We start from the raw sequence: 16,106 nt of genomic DNA, 5'->3' as shown, positions 1-16,106 counted from the left end.
CAAACTTCTCCTTTGGGGTTAATGAAAAAACTATTTTAAATACTGGTCTATGTATTTTGGTATTTTTTTAGTGGCATAAGACTATTAATTAAATTTATTCTTTTTTCATGAAATATACTATATACTATAAAATAGAACTAAAATGCCATGCACTAATAGTTAGCTTTTAGCTATCGAAATCATAACAATCAACTCTTTTAGTCAACGACATCAATTTGACGATTTATATGAATGAATGTCGCCTATAGATGACATCCAGCGTGACTAAGGTTGCTTAAATATTTATCACTCTGAGTTATATTATTGAGAATTTTAATTTGTTAATGCGGCTTTCGGTTCTTTATAGAGGCAATTGTGAATTTTTAAAGACATTTTTATCCGAAATGCATCTAAAACTTGTAAATATATGGTGAAACAATTACTAGGGCGGCTTACTGGTTCGTACAGCAGCTTCATTCCTGAGGAAAACACTTTTAAAAGGATTAAGCCTTTTTTATCTCTTATAACGATCAAAATTATTTTACAATGGAATCCTTGCGCCTATGCATTTTGGTCTTCCTTTTGTGTTCAACAATTGTTCTTTCTTTGACGCGGACAAATTGCTTTTTACCAATCGCCATTTATTTTCTTAAGATGTCGCCATATGACTGATAATTAGATTTTATGTTTCATCCAGCGCACTTTCGCCTTAATTGGAAACACGCTTTTATTTTTAAGCTGTAAATAGAATTTTCTCTTTATGTATTTAAAATATTTTAATTAAATTCATTAATGAACGTTTGTTCTTTAATAGGATTACTATTTTCATTATATTTTTTACGTTAAATACAATGACAATGAATGTAATGAAACATAGAACATTATATTCAACAACTGTTTGACAAGTTCCTTTGATTTTTGTAATTTAATAATTCAATGAAATTAATCTTTTACTTCGACTTTCGAGCGATTTACATATACAATTTTCTTCTAGCAGAATGTATATTGTCTTTGTACAAGTCAAGATGATTGCAGATGCTAGTATAATATATAATTTATTTGGCTTAGCGATTTATTGTCCTAAAACTGAATTGTTACTATTGAAACATCGCAAAAACAGATATTTATTGTACTTTTTTATTTAGCGCGTTGGGTACCTTATATCTGTAGCATTTTATAATTTATCATAATACATGAAAACTTGGTAAAGTAGCAATCTTGTTAAAATTCTTCATAAAGTATTGTTAATTATCAATTTATTTCTTAAGCCACCACGATTGTACTAATAATATTGTAATAATAATGCGATAAAGATAGTTGAATGTGCTTAAACACTTGTTTCAGTAATTTCTGTAAGATTCTAGTTTTCTTCCAATAGTAATTAAATAAGCGCAAAATATATTTATCATTAGTAAAAGTTAAGTATTCATTACATATTTTCCGTATTAGTTCCATGTGCAGCTTCATATTCATATTGACATTTTGCTCCAAAATAAATAAGCGCGAAATTAAATACTGACTGTTATTAAATGTAACGTAAAACATATTGGTTATTAAATGTAATCAATTGATCAATATCGATAAATCTTTTTAGGAGCATGAGGTATATTTTACACATCAATAAAATTGAATGAGGCACCACTATTGAATAATTGTTATTTATTTGCGTATATTTCGCTGAATTTTAAAAATATCTATAAATATATATATCTATATCTATATATATCTATATATATATATATATATATATATATATATATATATTTCCCACCAATAGTATTTTATAAACTTTTGTAGGATGTGTATTAATATTACACTTCTGCAATATTTTTGGATTTATTGACCGCAAGGTGTGCTGGTTAGTTTTTTGCAAAGACAGGTCTAGCAATTTCGGAGATACATAGCACCGAGTGAGGAGATCTTTTCCATACATTTTTATTACTAATTTTGCAATTACATTTGCCACGCCATCATTAATATTTTTATTTTATTTTTTATTGAATTATTTTTTTGAAGTATATAAGAGTTGTATAATTAAGCTAGAATTAAAATTATAAATGGAAATAAAACTAGCTGTAAGTGGAATTCTGTCTTGAGGCAATTATGGCATCGTTCCTTAAGGCAAATTGCTAGAACTTCCCGTACCGTAACGAAATGTTCGAGGAATACTGAATGTTTTCAAATAGATTATTATAAATATTGTAACATTGTCTAATATTTATAAGAATTATATAAACTGAATTGCAGAGTTGAAATTATTTGTAAAGTATCTGAAATATTTTCGATATACAAAAAACTAAAAAAAAAAAAAAAAAATTGGAACAAAATTTTTTTTTTCCAAAATCAATTATTTTGTTAAGACAAGCAGAAAGTTCTTTGAATCATTTAAATCGGACGCTTAGTTCTCTCAAAAACTGCCATTTTTTACATATTTAGCTCCGTATCTTCGAAATGGCTGGGCCTGCCTTTGCCAAAAACACTTCTCCCAATCATTACTAATTGAATGTTTTTTAGATCATTCAAATCGGATACTCCGTTCTCTCAAAAATTCGATTTCTATTTTCTGCACTCTTTGTTCCGTATCTCCGAAACGGCTGGACCTGCCTTTGCCAAATACTAATCAGCTCTTTTCCCTATCAATAGGAATCGAATGTTTTTTGAACCATTCAAATCGGTTGATCCGTGCGCCCTAAAAAGTGACTGGAAATTTGTATCAATACATACATACACACACACACATCCATTTTTTCTGAGGTATGCCAAAATGTTCAGAAACCTTCAAAACGTCGAGAAATGTAAAAATTTTCAATTCCGATTTTCGGCCCATTACAATAACTTACCCTACGGGAAGTTAAAAATGGGATATTTTTGCTTTTCTAAACTTTTGTTTGTTCTCTAAAAACTGCCATTTTATACATGTTTAGCTCTTTATCTCTTGAAACGGTTGGGCCTGTCTTTGCCAAAAACTAATCACCACGTCTTCTTATAATTATAAAATTCAATGTTTTTTTTAATAATTCAAATCGAATTTTCTCAAAAACTCAGTTTCCGTTTTCTGCACTCTTAGTTTTATATCTCCGAAACTGCTGGACCGACTTTTGCCAAAAACTAATCAGCACATCTCCTTATTAATAGGAATCGATTGTTTTTCGAATATTTCAAATGGGTCGATCCGTGCTCCCAAAAAACGTGAACGAAAAAATGTATCCATACATACGCATACACACACACGTACATACTTTTTTTATAATTTTTTTACATTTATTGTAAGGTATGCCAAAATGTTCAGAAACAAATATTTTCATTTTCGATGTTTGGACGATTGCAATAAATTACCTTACGGGTTGTTGAAAAATTGACATTTAGTTGTCTGATTATCATTACAAATCATTATTATTGATTCATTTACATTTAGAAACATTGAAACACAGATGATTAGTAGACAGGTAGGCAGTGAACAGTTAGACAAGTGGACAAATAGTAATATAAAAGGTAAAAAAGGTTGAATTATCGTTCGATAAAATCAATTAGTAATAAAAAAATCTAATATAACTATACATGTTTGCCAATATATTACGCACGCAATATCACACAGGTAATCTGTTAAATCCCAAATGATAATATAATCGTTTCAATGAGAAGATTAACAAATTACAATTAAAATCCCATGTAATCATTTAAATCTCGTATCTCATAATAAACGCATGTACAATATTGGAAAATTATTTTGGTTACATTTGCTAACTCTGTATCAGCCGCTGAATAAATACGGGAATAATGTTTTACCAAATCGATCGGTAATAATTAATGAAAGCTGTTGATAAAGCCGAGTATAAAACAATCGGATTACATTGGAAATGTAAAAAAAACACATGCAATGCGCATGACATGGACTATATGTACTGTGTAATTACCAAGCAGAAAACAAATGGAAAAAAAGAATTAATGCGGGTCGGAATATGTAACGAAGCAAACAATTTATTAATAGATACGTTGTAGGGAGATAAAACATTCAAGTAACGAAGGCTTATACTAAGATAGTGTACAAAAAATTTATGTAGAGTAGAGCGAGGCTTAAAGGTCCGCATGTAAAAAGATCCACTCCAATTATCTAAAATACTAGTGGTGCATGACATTGTGTCTTAAGGAAAATTGCCGGAACTTTCTGTACCGTAATTCGAGGAATGAAATAATTGTTTTAAATAATTTTAAATAGATTACATATTATGAATACATACTGTAAATTTGTAAGTGCTTATTAAATTGGGCGACGAGCGTATTCTACAAGCATCTTATGTGTGCTTACAATAAATTTGTTCTTCTTTTTAACTTCCCGTAGGGCAAGTTATAAAAATCGCATTAAAATCTAAAATAATTTTTTTTATGTATCTTTACGTTTCAAAGGTTTCTGAACATTTTGGCATACCTTAGAAAAAATGGATGTATGTGCGTGCGTGTGTGTGTGTGTCTGTGTGTGTGCGGATACAAATTTTCGTCGACGATTTCGGGAACACGGTTCAACCGATTTCAATTATTCTAAAACGATCGATTCCTATTAATAGGGAGACGTGCTGTTTAGTTTTTGGCACAGGCAGGTCTAGCCGTTTCGAAGATACGAGGCAAAAAGTGCAAAAACGGTAAGTAAATTTTTAGGAGAACGGAGCGTCCGATTTTAATAATTGAAAAACAAAGAAAATTCAAAACAATTCACTTGTATTGACAAGATGAAGAACTTATTCATTTTTTGGAAAGGTAGGTCTAGTGGTTTCGGAAATTTAGTAAAAAAAGTAAAAAAAACGCCATTTTTGGTCAAAATGATCATTAGCACATCAAACTATCAGATATTTTATGAAGATTTTAATAATGTGTATTAATTTTGTTCACATTTCTATTGGTTCCGTAACATCGTTTGTCCGTTAGACGGTGACGAGGCGCTTACGAGCTTCGATATTTTGTCTCTATGCAGCTAAAGCTGTGCGATTGCTTTGAAAAAATGTTCAAAATTTCCAAAATATTTCAAAATAAAAAAAAACATTTTTGGCCAAAAGTTTTTGTTTCCAAAAATTCATTTTTTTCAAAAATTTAAAATTTCTTAAAGATCTAATTATTTCAAAGTTAAAAAACAAAAATCTTTTTTAATCAAATGAATTTGCCTTAAGACACGATGCCATACAGCACTAGTTTGAATTTGATTTTTGTGATAGTTTGGAATTTTTTTACACTCTGTGCTCCGTATCTCCGAAACGGTAAAATGTGTCTTTTGCAAAAACGTCTCGCGATCGAGTACGAACTAAATGTTTTTTCGACCATACAAATCGGTAATTACATACTGTAGAAAATGTCGAGGACATTTGTTTGATACAAAAATCCCGGGATCCCGGTATTTTGTTTGTCAAATATTGATTACCGGTATTCAGAATTTAGCTCGGTATTGGAAGCTCTATTCACAAGGAAAGCCCTTATCAAGTAGTTAAAGTAGTAATAAGTAAATTATTTAAAAAAAAAGTTTTTTGGCGGTTTACATTAAATAATGCAGACTTTAACGGGACTTCCCGTAGTTTATCTTTACATATTATCCAATATTTTCTGCTTAAACATCTGAAAATTAAATAAAATTTGTCAACTCTGTACTATATTTTTAAGTGTATGAGATATGTTGACAAAAAATAATGTGTAGAATAGTAATAAAATATTGGTAGAAAGAGGGGTGTCAAGCCTAAGTAAACAATTCTATAAATTTTAATTAAGATGACAAATTTTATATTACCATCCATCGAATAGTGATGGCAACGGTAATTAACTAATCTCCATGACTATCAACTAAGGTTTTTTTAAAAACAAAGCTTGCTCTCTATGATCATGCGTCTTAAGTTTCAAGTTTTTTTTATTGGGATAAAAATAGGAATCAAAATAAAACTAAATTTTTTTTGCTATTATGATATGATTAGAATAAAGCTTAAATCATTAAAAAAGAAAAAAAATGTACAAATCACGCCAGTGAATGATTTTCTAATTAGGGCTAGTATTTTCTTTTAGCATTGGGAACTGGTCTTTGTAACTCATTTGGAAGATAATATATAATTACTGTTTCTGACTTGAATTACTTGTCTTTGAGTAACAAGGAGGGTGCATACAATTAATTTCTCTATTGACAAAGTATTAATTATTTTTCGAAAATTATACAGAATATCGTTCTTTCATATATAATCAATAAACTAATATACGATGTGTAAATACTCCTAACACACGACGTATAAAGTTATATAGTAATTTGAATTAATGGTACTTAAAATTAATAAATATTTTTATTAATTAAAGTAATAGCAATATTATATATATATATATATATATATATATATATATATACTAGCTGACCCGGCAAACGTTGTTTTGCTAAATTAGAATATACCTTATTCTTAACCATTTGTAGAGAATCAGAAATATTAATACTTTAAGTGCATAATGATGTGTTGTTCGAATGCTGTATACAATTAGGTATTATAAAAACAATAAACCCCATTAGTTTGTCAATAAAATTAAACTGGAAGTTTTATACACTTTCTATAGAAAATATCGTATAATCCAATCCGAGTCCTTTTAGGTCTTTCGGCTTATTAATTACGTTTCAAGTTTTTCAGATTCTTTTTGGATTCTGGATTTTGTGTATAATTGTAAATAATACTACTGAGCTTATACAAAATTTTCAAATTTTTGTGAGGAGAGATAAAAAATGAATTAAGTATTTCTTCTTTGACCTGCTTTTTGAAAAGTTTCAAGTTACATTCGATGAATTAAAGTAAATTTAATAAAAAGTATATATGAGCAGAGCGAGACACAAAGGTCCAATTTGACTTTGAGCAAGTATAAACTATATTGTGAAAACCATAACAATTATATCACAACAAATAACATATATCAAACGAACAATTATCTGACTACGTTCAGTAAACTGACTTCTACTTCATCATTGTAGAAATGTGCTTTTTTGATGTCTTTCAAAAATTTGTTATCAACCCTTTTTATCCTATATGCGAGGTAACTTGTAACGGGCAGGTGGCAAAAGGTTTAAAGCCTTATTATAATTTTAAAGGTATTTTACAAAATAATTATATTTTTAACTAATGCTAAAAATTATATTTTTAACTAATGCTTTAAAATATGCCAAAAAGTGCATTTTCATATTAACATATCAAAAAAAATTATATTTTGAGTCTCTAGTAACACTTGCGGCCCGTTTACTAACGTTTTTGTATATAAATAAAACTGCAAACAAAACTACTTACTTCAAATTTATCATAATTAAATAATATTCGCGTAAAACATCCTATTAAACGTAATTGAACATCATCTGTCAAAAGCGTTTGACATTTCACGTATTAGCCACCGTCCATTGTTTTATTTAAATTACGCTTCTACAAAAATTTTCAAATTAAAAATGTAAAGTTTTTACGCGGATTTGAAATAATTTCTCACCTTTTGGACTTTCTCTGGATTGGCACGAATTTTTCAAGACTAAGACTGGCCAAATCGATTCAGCCGTTTTCGAGTTTTATTCGGACATTTGAAAGAGAGCTCCATTTTTATATATAAGATATATATATATATATATATATATATATATATATATTTCCATTACTTGTGTATGTTCCTGTACTAATTGCGTTACATCATGTAATGTATATTTCTGATATGAGATGTATTGATATCCATTCTTCGGCCGATGACCCGGTGATTCTCAATCTGATAAATCATGTTACAAATTATTTTAGCATCTGCCTGATGTTTATCTTACCCTTAACGAGTACTAAATGGCCATGATTAATCTAGGTAATCTGTTGATTCATCTCAGATTTGGATAACATTTTCTAACGATTTTTTGAAATCACACTTCTCTTTTGACGCTATTATATACTGATTGCATGCTAATTTGATAGGTTGGTATTTGTGGCATTATTTTTTTTAAATTAATTAATAAATTTAATGATTTAAAAAAATATAATTTAATTTTTGGTTGAATAATAATTCTATTCTATTTAATAAAATAGAATAGAATCAAATATTATAATCTTAATAAAGTTATTGTTGGCAATTAGTTAGATTGAACTTGATAATAATTATACAATTAACAATAATTGATAGAGCGATCATAATCATTAAGTTGTTTAAGTGTATATTCAGTTATGTTTAATGATGATGTTAATGTTTTACCGCTTCAAATGTTTTATTTCAAATGAGTAGTAATTTTATTTCAAATTTTATTTTAGGAGTTTTTTTAATTGATATTATGTCTGAATGTTTTTGTCGGTCAGTTTAAGATAAAAGTCGTAACGGTTAAAAGAGAAAGCCTAAACCCTCAAATATGAGGAAAATATAGTATTGATGAATATAACAATTTGCAGTTTAGTTTTTACAGTTATTTTTAATTTTATAATTGCGTAAATTCTATGTATCTTTAACGAGTTATAAAATTTTGTGCGATTTTCTTACTAACTTATTAGTAAGGAATTAAAAATTTCGTAAAAATGTATGCTTTTTCATAGTAATTTTCTTATTTTACGCCACGAAGTTACTTTTCATGCCTTTGTGCCTTTATGATAAATCTAAACCGGTAGTGGGCTGTCTGCACCAAAAAAGGAAATGCATAAAAACATGCATCATACCACATGCACATGAGTATATTTTTTTAGAAGTAGCGTGAAGTCCCCGAGTGCCGGACACCTAAGGTTATCTATAAATAAATCAAAAAATATGTTACAAAATGTTTATTAAATTATGACTTATGTTTGATAACAAAGTTAGAAATCGAACTGAATTAACAAAAACGCAACCTTAGCTAAAAATAATTAATACTATCAACCAAACATTGGTAACACAAAATATAATTTTAGAAAGTGGCACCTAGTGCCGGACATTTAAAAATAACCTGTATTGAACACATATGTAGGCATCTCCACACTCTGGGTATCTGCACTCATGGAGAACAAAATTAAATTATTAAAATAAATTACGTCAATTCTCACAAAAATATCAATATGTTTACTGTCCGGCGCTAAGGGACTACTTAGTGTTCGGCGCTAAAGGACTGTCATTTTGGTTCATTTGGTGGTATCAACTAAAATTGTTCAAAATATTTAATAATATTTTACCATCTTACGAATAACAATCTAGTACTACTTTTATCTTTGCATACCACTCAAAACTAAATACATAAATATACTATAATTACTTAATTGATATTTATATGACAGTGTGCGTCACAGGTGAGTCTTGGCGCGTGATCCCACACCCGTGTGCCTCCCGCGCCCCTTTCACTTGTATTTTGATATAAAAAGATTTCAACTCGCTTAAATAATACTTGTTAATTAGAATGTCCGGCATTAGGTGCTGTACGGCGTTACGGGACTTCCCCCTACGTTAAGTGATTAGTAAGTTTTGCGACATAAAATAATCATTTTTTATCCAATACAATTAAAATAACTCACAAGGGTAGTTAATAATGAGCTTGGGGTCATTCACTGAATTAGCATTCTTAGACTTTCTAAGCTTTTTAGTCTTTTTAGACTTTCTGAGCTTTACCAAGAAATCTGTTGATACTCCCATTTTGGAATAGGAGGAATAAAAGTATTAAGTAATCTAACTAGTATATTCACAAAGTATTAAATAATTCAACTAGTGGTGTAAGGTATCTTGCTTTAAAGCGATTCAATTTTTTTCTAAAATTCTTCATAGCAATCGCGCTGCTTTAGCTTTAGAGACGAAATATTCAAGTGCGGAAAAATAATGTTACGATTGAACCCACAAAAATATAAATAAAGTTTATACTTATTATTAAAATCTTTATACAATTTCAGATAATTTGATGAGCATATGTCTAATAATCATATTTGACTGCCAAATGGCATTTTTTTTTTACTTTTTTACTCGATTTCTGAAAGCGCTAGACCTGGCTTCCTAAAATTAACCAGTTTTTCATTTCGTCAATAAATGTTTTTTGAATTATTGAAATCGGACGCTCTGTTCTCTTAAAAACTGGTATACCATTTTTGGCACTTTTCGCCCCGCATCATCGAAACGGCTTGACCTGCCTTGTTCAAAAACTAATCTGCACTTATCAATAGAAATCGAATATTATTTGAATCATTCGAATCGGTTGAAACGTGTTCCCGAAATCGTCGACAGAAATTTGTGTCCGAACGCACATACTCACACATCCGCTTTTTATATGGTATGCCAAAATGTTCAGAAACCTCTGAAACGTAAAAATATATAAAAACAAAATTAGTTTTTTTGCGTTTACTACAACTTACCCTACGGGAAATTAAAAAAGGCAAATTTTTGCTAATTTTGAATGTGCGTAACAGTTTGAGATTCATCTGTTAAACATGAATCGGAACGTACGATGAGCGTGTTGGATTTCATTGCAGCGTTGATTGTCTGGGTATGGAATTACCTTCTGCCCGAATTGTTTGATTAATGCCCACGCACGTCGAGCGCTTCCCACCCTGACACTGCGAGCATTTTACTCTAATGTTCACGAATATATTTACATTATTCGTCAACGTTGCCTTCACGGCACGGTGCGATTTTAATGCTGATAAAATTCTGAAAATTTCATCACTTTGCGTACCAGAGCTACTTAATTTGATATGAACGTTGTCCTTCTAATTGCCACGCATCAGACATCACTATTTTTGGCCTGAGGTGGTTGAAATTTTTAGTTATTATATACGGTTGTTTTAAATATGGATATTGTTCACACAACTATATAAAAAATCAGTCCGGGTCATTTTTTTTTATTTTTATTGGCCTCCGCTTTACAGCATTTTTAGCCACCTACATTATTCATATTATGTTTCATCATATTCTATACAATTCTTACATATATATATCTTATACATTCATTCATCATATATATACTATCTCTTCTTATATTCTAATATTCCATTCAATTTTCTTTCTTCAATTCCATTCAATTTTCATTCTTCTTGTTTCTCAGTACGCTCTTCTCATCTTCTAAGCTAAACTTCTAATACATTTTTTTCTTATATTCTACAAATTAATAATCCTTAATCTACTTTAATATGTTTATATTTTTAATTCTGGTCGTTATTATTCGTTTTATTATTATTATCATTTTTTTTTCAAAGTAAATTAAATGTAATTAAGCTGCTAAACCGCTGTTATATATTTTTTGGGCAATGTAAATGATACTGATTACTTGAGCCTAATTTCAGTTCTTAGAAAAACCGGTTTTAATGATTGTAACAACATTTATGATAATTGTCTTTCAATCGCATAGGCAAAAATAAACAAAATGATTACATATTCAGAAGTATACTAATCTTGTCTAACAAGGAAGCAACACATCACAATAAAAATCAAATCTAGAGTTAAGGAATTTCAATGGCTCTCCGGACATTATTCAAAATTAGTACTCAAAAACAAAATCTTGGTTTATAAAACGATAATATTCTCTATCACACCGAATAGAGCTTTTGGGTCGCTCTAGCAAATCTAATGTGGCATTGGTACAACGGACCCAACCAAAATTACTATGAATGATGGCATCAGGTGCAATCTGGTAGGTGAGCAATAAAACTCTTCATGATGATATGAATGTGCTATACTATATATTGAAAGCTTTATACAAACAAGATTCAATTAGAAAATTAGAAAATCGCCTGAAATCACTCGTTGCTCAGCTTCTCTTTACACCAGAATTAAGAAGATTTACACAATTATGGTCTATTAATTTGATCCAATAGATTGTATCTAATAGTATTCACTCACTCATCAATGTAAATCAAAACAACTCATAGGATATAATTAATGTTTTGATTGTTATTGATAAAAAAGATACTGATGCTTTAATTTTGATAATTAAGCCAATGTTATAATGACAATGATTAAAAGATATTTATAGGAGCACTTACATATACACAGATAGGTGCAAAATTTTTCCAACAGTGCAATAGATTGTTACTTGTTTAAGAAAAAAGTAGAATAGCAATTTTCGTATCTATAATATTTTATATATTAGGTTGTCAAATATCTCCCTTCCGCTTTTTTGCTCTTGGTTCATAATACAAAAAGGCGGAAGGGAGATATTTGACAACCTTGCACAACAAATATAAGACAATTGTTTTATGTTCATACAACATTACATTGGATCACATGAAAAACTCAATTTGTTTTCTTAATTATTGCCAATCGATTTGCTGTACTTCTCACAAGATTTTTGCAATAGATTGGTGGAATTTTCTGTCACCGTTTATGAACGTATTCCCATAGAACTTTAGTGATGGTGGTTGTGAACATTATGATGCATCAGTAATGTATAAATATTTATAATTGATTAACAAATTAAAATTTTAAAGCAGCACTAAAATGATTGAAAATAGTAAAATAAAAAAATAAAAAATCCACTTTAGTTTAATGTAGTGTAGTTCAAATACATTTAAAGTAAAGTATGGAATTTTTCAACGATACTATTTCAAAGTAGAAGACAACACATATATAACCATTGATTACATTAATTCTTGCGATAAAAAGTAAAGTAAAGTGTAGAATTTTATATGATGCTATATTAAAGTATGAGGCAGAAGATGTATAATCAGCTATTAGAAGGCGAAGGAAAATGTATCAATATTTTTTTTCTTTGTTGGTTTTGAACTTATTTATTTAGATTATGATATATGAATATAATTTTTAGATATACTCTATTCAATTATTTTATAATATGTATTGTTACTTTTAAATTAGATTCAACGGTTTTTTCATATAACCTCTCTAAATACTTACACGTGAAGTAAAAAAAAAACAACTAAACTTTTACACTTCCAAAGGTGTAAAAAATAAGAAATTAGTAAATAAAAAGTAAATTGCTTCTTTACGATTAAACAAGAGATAAATTAAATTATTGGTAATTGTGGTTCTGCTGAAAAATATTTATATTAATATTTTAATTTTTAATTTTAATTAATACCACATCAAGATTGTATACAGTGATGTTTGTAATAAAATGTGTGTAATGTAGCTGTAATTTCATAAAATCACTTTAAAAATGAAAAGACATATTGGTTTGCCACTTAGTTGTCTCTTTTTATCCAGCCTATGAAGTAAAAAGGTACAAGTGAAAATTTTAGAAAAACTATGGCATCGTGCCTTAAGGCAAATTGCTGGAAGGAAGACTATTAAATGTTTTCAAATAGATCATTAAAAATACTGTAACTAATATATGTTTACAAAAAAGTAAATAAGCAAAACTGACTCAATCGAACTTAAAATGAAGGTCATTGTCCAATATTTATAAGAATTATATAAACTGAATTGCAAAGTTAAAGTTAATGATTTAAAGTATATAAGTGATGTTTAGAACTGTAGCTACAATCAGAATTAAAATCTGAATAATTTTTTGATATCAAGTTTTTTTTTTGAAAATTAAGAAAAAAATTAAATAAAAAAAATCTTTCTTCAAAAGCAATCGTTTCGTCAACACAAGCAGAAAGTTTTTTAAATTATTCAAATCGGGTGCTTAGTTCCCTCAAAAACTTGCACACTTGCATTGCACATTTAGCTCTCTAACACCGAAACTGCTGAACCTGCCTTTGCCAAAATCTAATCATCACTTCTCCCCATCATTACAAATCAAATATTTTTTGGTTCATTCAAATCGGCTGATTCTTTCTCCTAAAAATTGACATTTTTAGCGCTTTTTGCTCCATATCTCCGAAGCCGCTGGACTTTGTCAAAAACTAATCATCACGTCTCCTCATCAATGGGAACCGAATGTTTTTTGAACCATTCAAATCGAATAATTCGTACAAAAAATTGTACGGATTATTCGACACATACACTCGCACACATACATACACATACATTTTTTCTGAGGTATGCCAAAATGTTCAAAAACCTCTAAAACGTGAAGATATGCGAAAATTTTCATTTTCGATTTTTGGCCCATTACTATAACTTACCCTACGGGAAGTTAAAAAAAAATTATAACTAAGAATTAACCGAGAATTTTACTGAATATGTTGTTTTGTTTGTTTGATAGGGTTACATGTTATGATTTAGTTCATTTGCTTAATTTATTTACTGTATAATTACTGAAACTTAAATTGGCTCTTTGTGCTCAGCGCCCTATCCCATGTTAATATTTATTTATAAGTCCAAGTGCGAAATAATCAGCAACTTTAATACAGTTATGTTTCATGTGCGTAGTTCTATATGTCATGCTTTTATTATTAAAAGTAAATAAAGTATTCTGGTCATTGCTACAATATGCACAAATTTTACATCTCAGATATAAAAAATAAAACGTAATCGTGTAACATTGCAAATCGTCATGAATATAGAAGGTGAAGCTTGAAAAGAAAATGTTTTTTGTAAATTTCGCATTTTACTGACAATTGTTCCGTTCCAATTACGCGGTATTGCGAATACGATTGCGGTATTGGCTGTTTTTCCGCACCTAGGTGAAACAATTTAGATCGGCTCAAAATAAAACGAAATTTTCCCATCGGATTGCGAATGTCGAAGGCACAATGAGCGCTCACGAAACGGGACGATTTTATCGTTACGAAGCCGGAAATTTCGCGCAATTACGTTCATTTACGTCGATACACAATCTTTGTACGATAGATTGGCTAAAATTGTGGTATAATAGATTTTGATGATAAAATATCTAATTTCATTTCAATTATGAATAATGTAGTGTTCTTACATAATAATATTTACTAGGATATTTAATATTTTCGAAAAATAAGTAGAATTACGAAAAAAATCATAACCTTAAATGGAAATTTAAGCAAAATCATGAAAAAAATGTCGGTGGCTTAAAAAATGGTTGCCAAGCACAATAACGACCCCAACCACTGTGCAAAATCGCCAAAGAACGATCAAGAAGGCAGAAAGTTCAAGTTTTATAGTGGTCTGCATAGCTTCCAAACCTTAATCCAATACATATAATTGATAATTTTACTTTCGGAGGTCACTTTTGAACAATTTTGATTGTTCTTGTTTAATTGTCTCTTGTTTAATCGTAAAGAAGCAATTTACTTTTTATTTACTAATTTCTTATTTTTTACACCTTTGGAAGTGTAAAAGTTTAGTTGTTTTTTTTTTACTTCACGTGTAAGTATTTAGAGAGGTTATATGAAAAAACCGTTGAATCTAATTTAAAAGTAACAATACATATTATAAAATAATTGAATAGAGTATATCTAAAAATTATATTCATATATCATAATCTAAATAAATAAGTTCAAAACCAACAAAGAAAAAAAATATTGATACATTTTCCTTCGCCTTCTAATAGCTGATTATACATCTTCTGCCTCATACTTTAATATAGCATCATATAAAATTCTACACTTTACTTTACTTTTTATCGCAAGAATTAATGTAATCAATGGTTATATATGTGTTGTCTTCTACTTTGAAATAGTATCGTTGAAAAATTCCATACTTTACTTTAAATGTATTTGAACTACACTACATTAAACTAAAGTGGATTTTTTATTTTTTTATTTTACTATTTTCAATCATTTTAGTGCTGCTTTAAAATTTTAATTTGTTAATCAATTATAAATATTTATACATTACTGATGCATCATATCCAAAATAACGTTGTTCAACTAATTTTAATTGATTCTTTATGTTTCTAGGATCCAAAACTAAAGCAAATCGTAACTATGGGCTCTCAGGATACTCTTGAAGAAAAAACTGTTACTATTTGCTATGGAGCTGATTTTGTCAATTTGAACTTCGTAAATTTTTGTTGTACACGAAAAGATATTGCGCAGGTAAGATATTTTTTTTTTACTTATTGTTAGTTATAAAACATGCTCCTTTTTGAAGAAATGACTATTGTTCAAATTAAATTCTATTTATAGAAACCATAATTTTGTTTCAAATGAATTAGTTAAATATTACAATATACAAAATGTGTATTTGCGAAACGTTCAAACTATTCATGCAAATATTAATACATAGAGAGTATTTCAAACGCATTTTAGCGGAAATAAATCTGCTTCGAATATTATTCTACTTATTTAACTAGTTTTCATATCTATTATAATGTAGCATATTTTCACATTTCACGTTTTTATTCGATAATTTTCGAT

The 16,106-nt window shown here is 28.9% G+C and overlaps 1 protein-coding gene across 1 annotated transcript in view; it reads left to right on the top strand.

Moving 5' to 3' along the window:
• The window catches only part of LOC113366056 (1-phosphatidylinositol 4,5-bisphosphate phosphodiesterase classes I and II-like), a 297,562-nt gene that overhangs the window by 201,618 nt on the left and 79,838 nt on the right, over window positions 1-16,106 (top strand). Inside the window, exon 3 of the mRNA XM_026607607.1 lies at window positions 15,648-15,785. Within this exon, the coding sequence (XP_026463392.1) occupies window positions 15,648-15,785 (138 nt within the window). The remainder of the gene's footprint in view (window positions 1-15,647; window positions 15,786-16,106) is intronic.

The sequence above is a fragment of the Ctenocephalides felis genome, unplaced genomic scaffold, assembly GCF_003426905.1.
Source record: "Ctenocephalides felis isolate EL2017-DRISC unplaced genomic scaffold, ASM342690v1 CF-g0.4_SCAFFOLD_01170, whole genome shotgun sequence".
Classification (NCBI taxonomy): Eukaryota; Metazoa; Arthropoda; class Insecta; order Siphonaptera; family Pulicidae; genus Ctenocephalides; species Ctenocephalides felis.
This window is presented reverse-complemented; position numbering and strand designations above follow the sequence as displayed.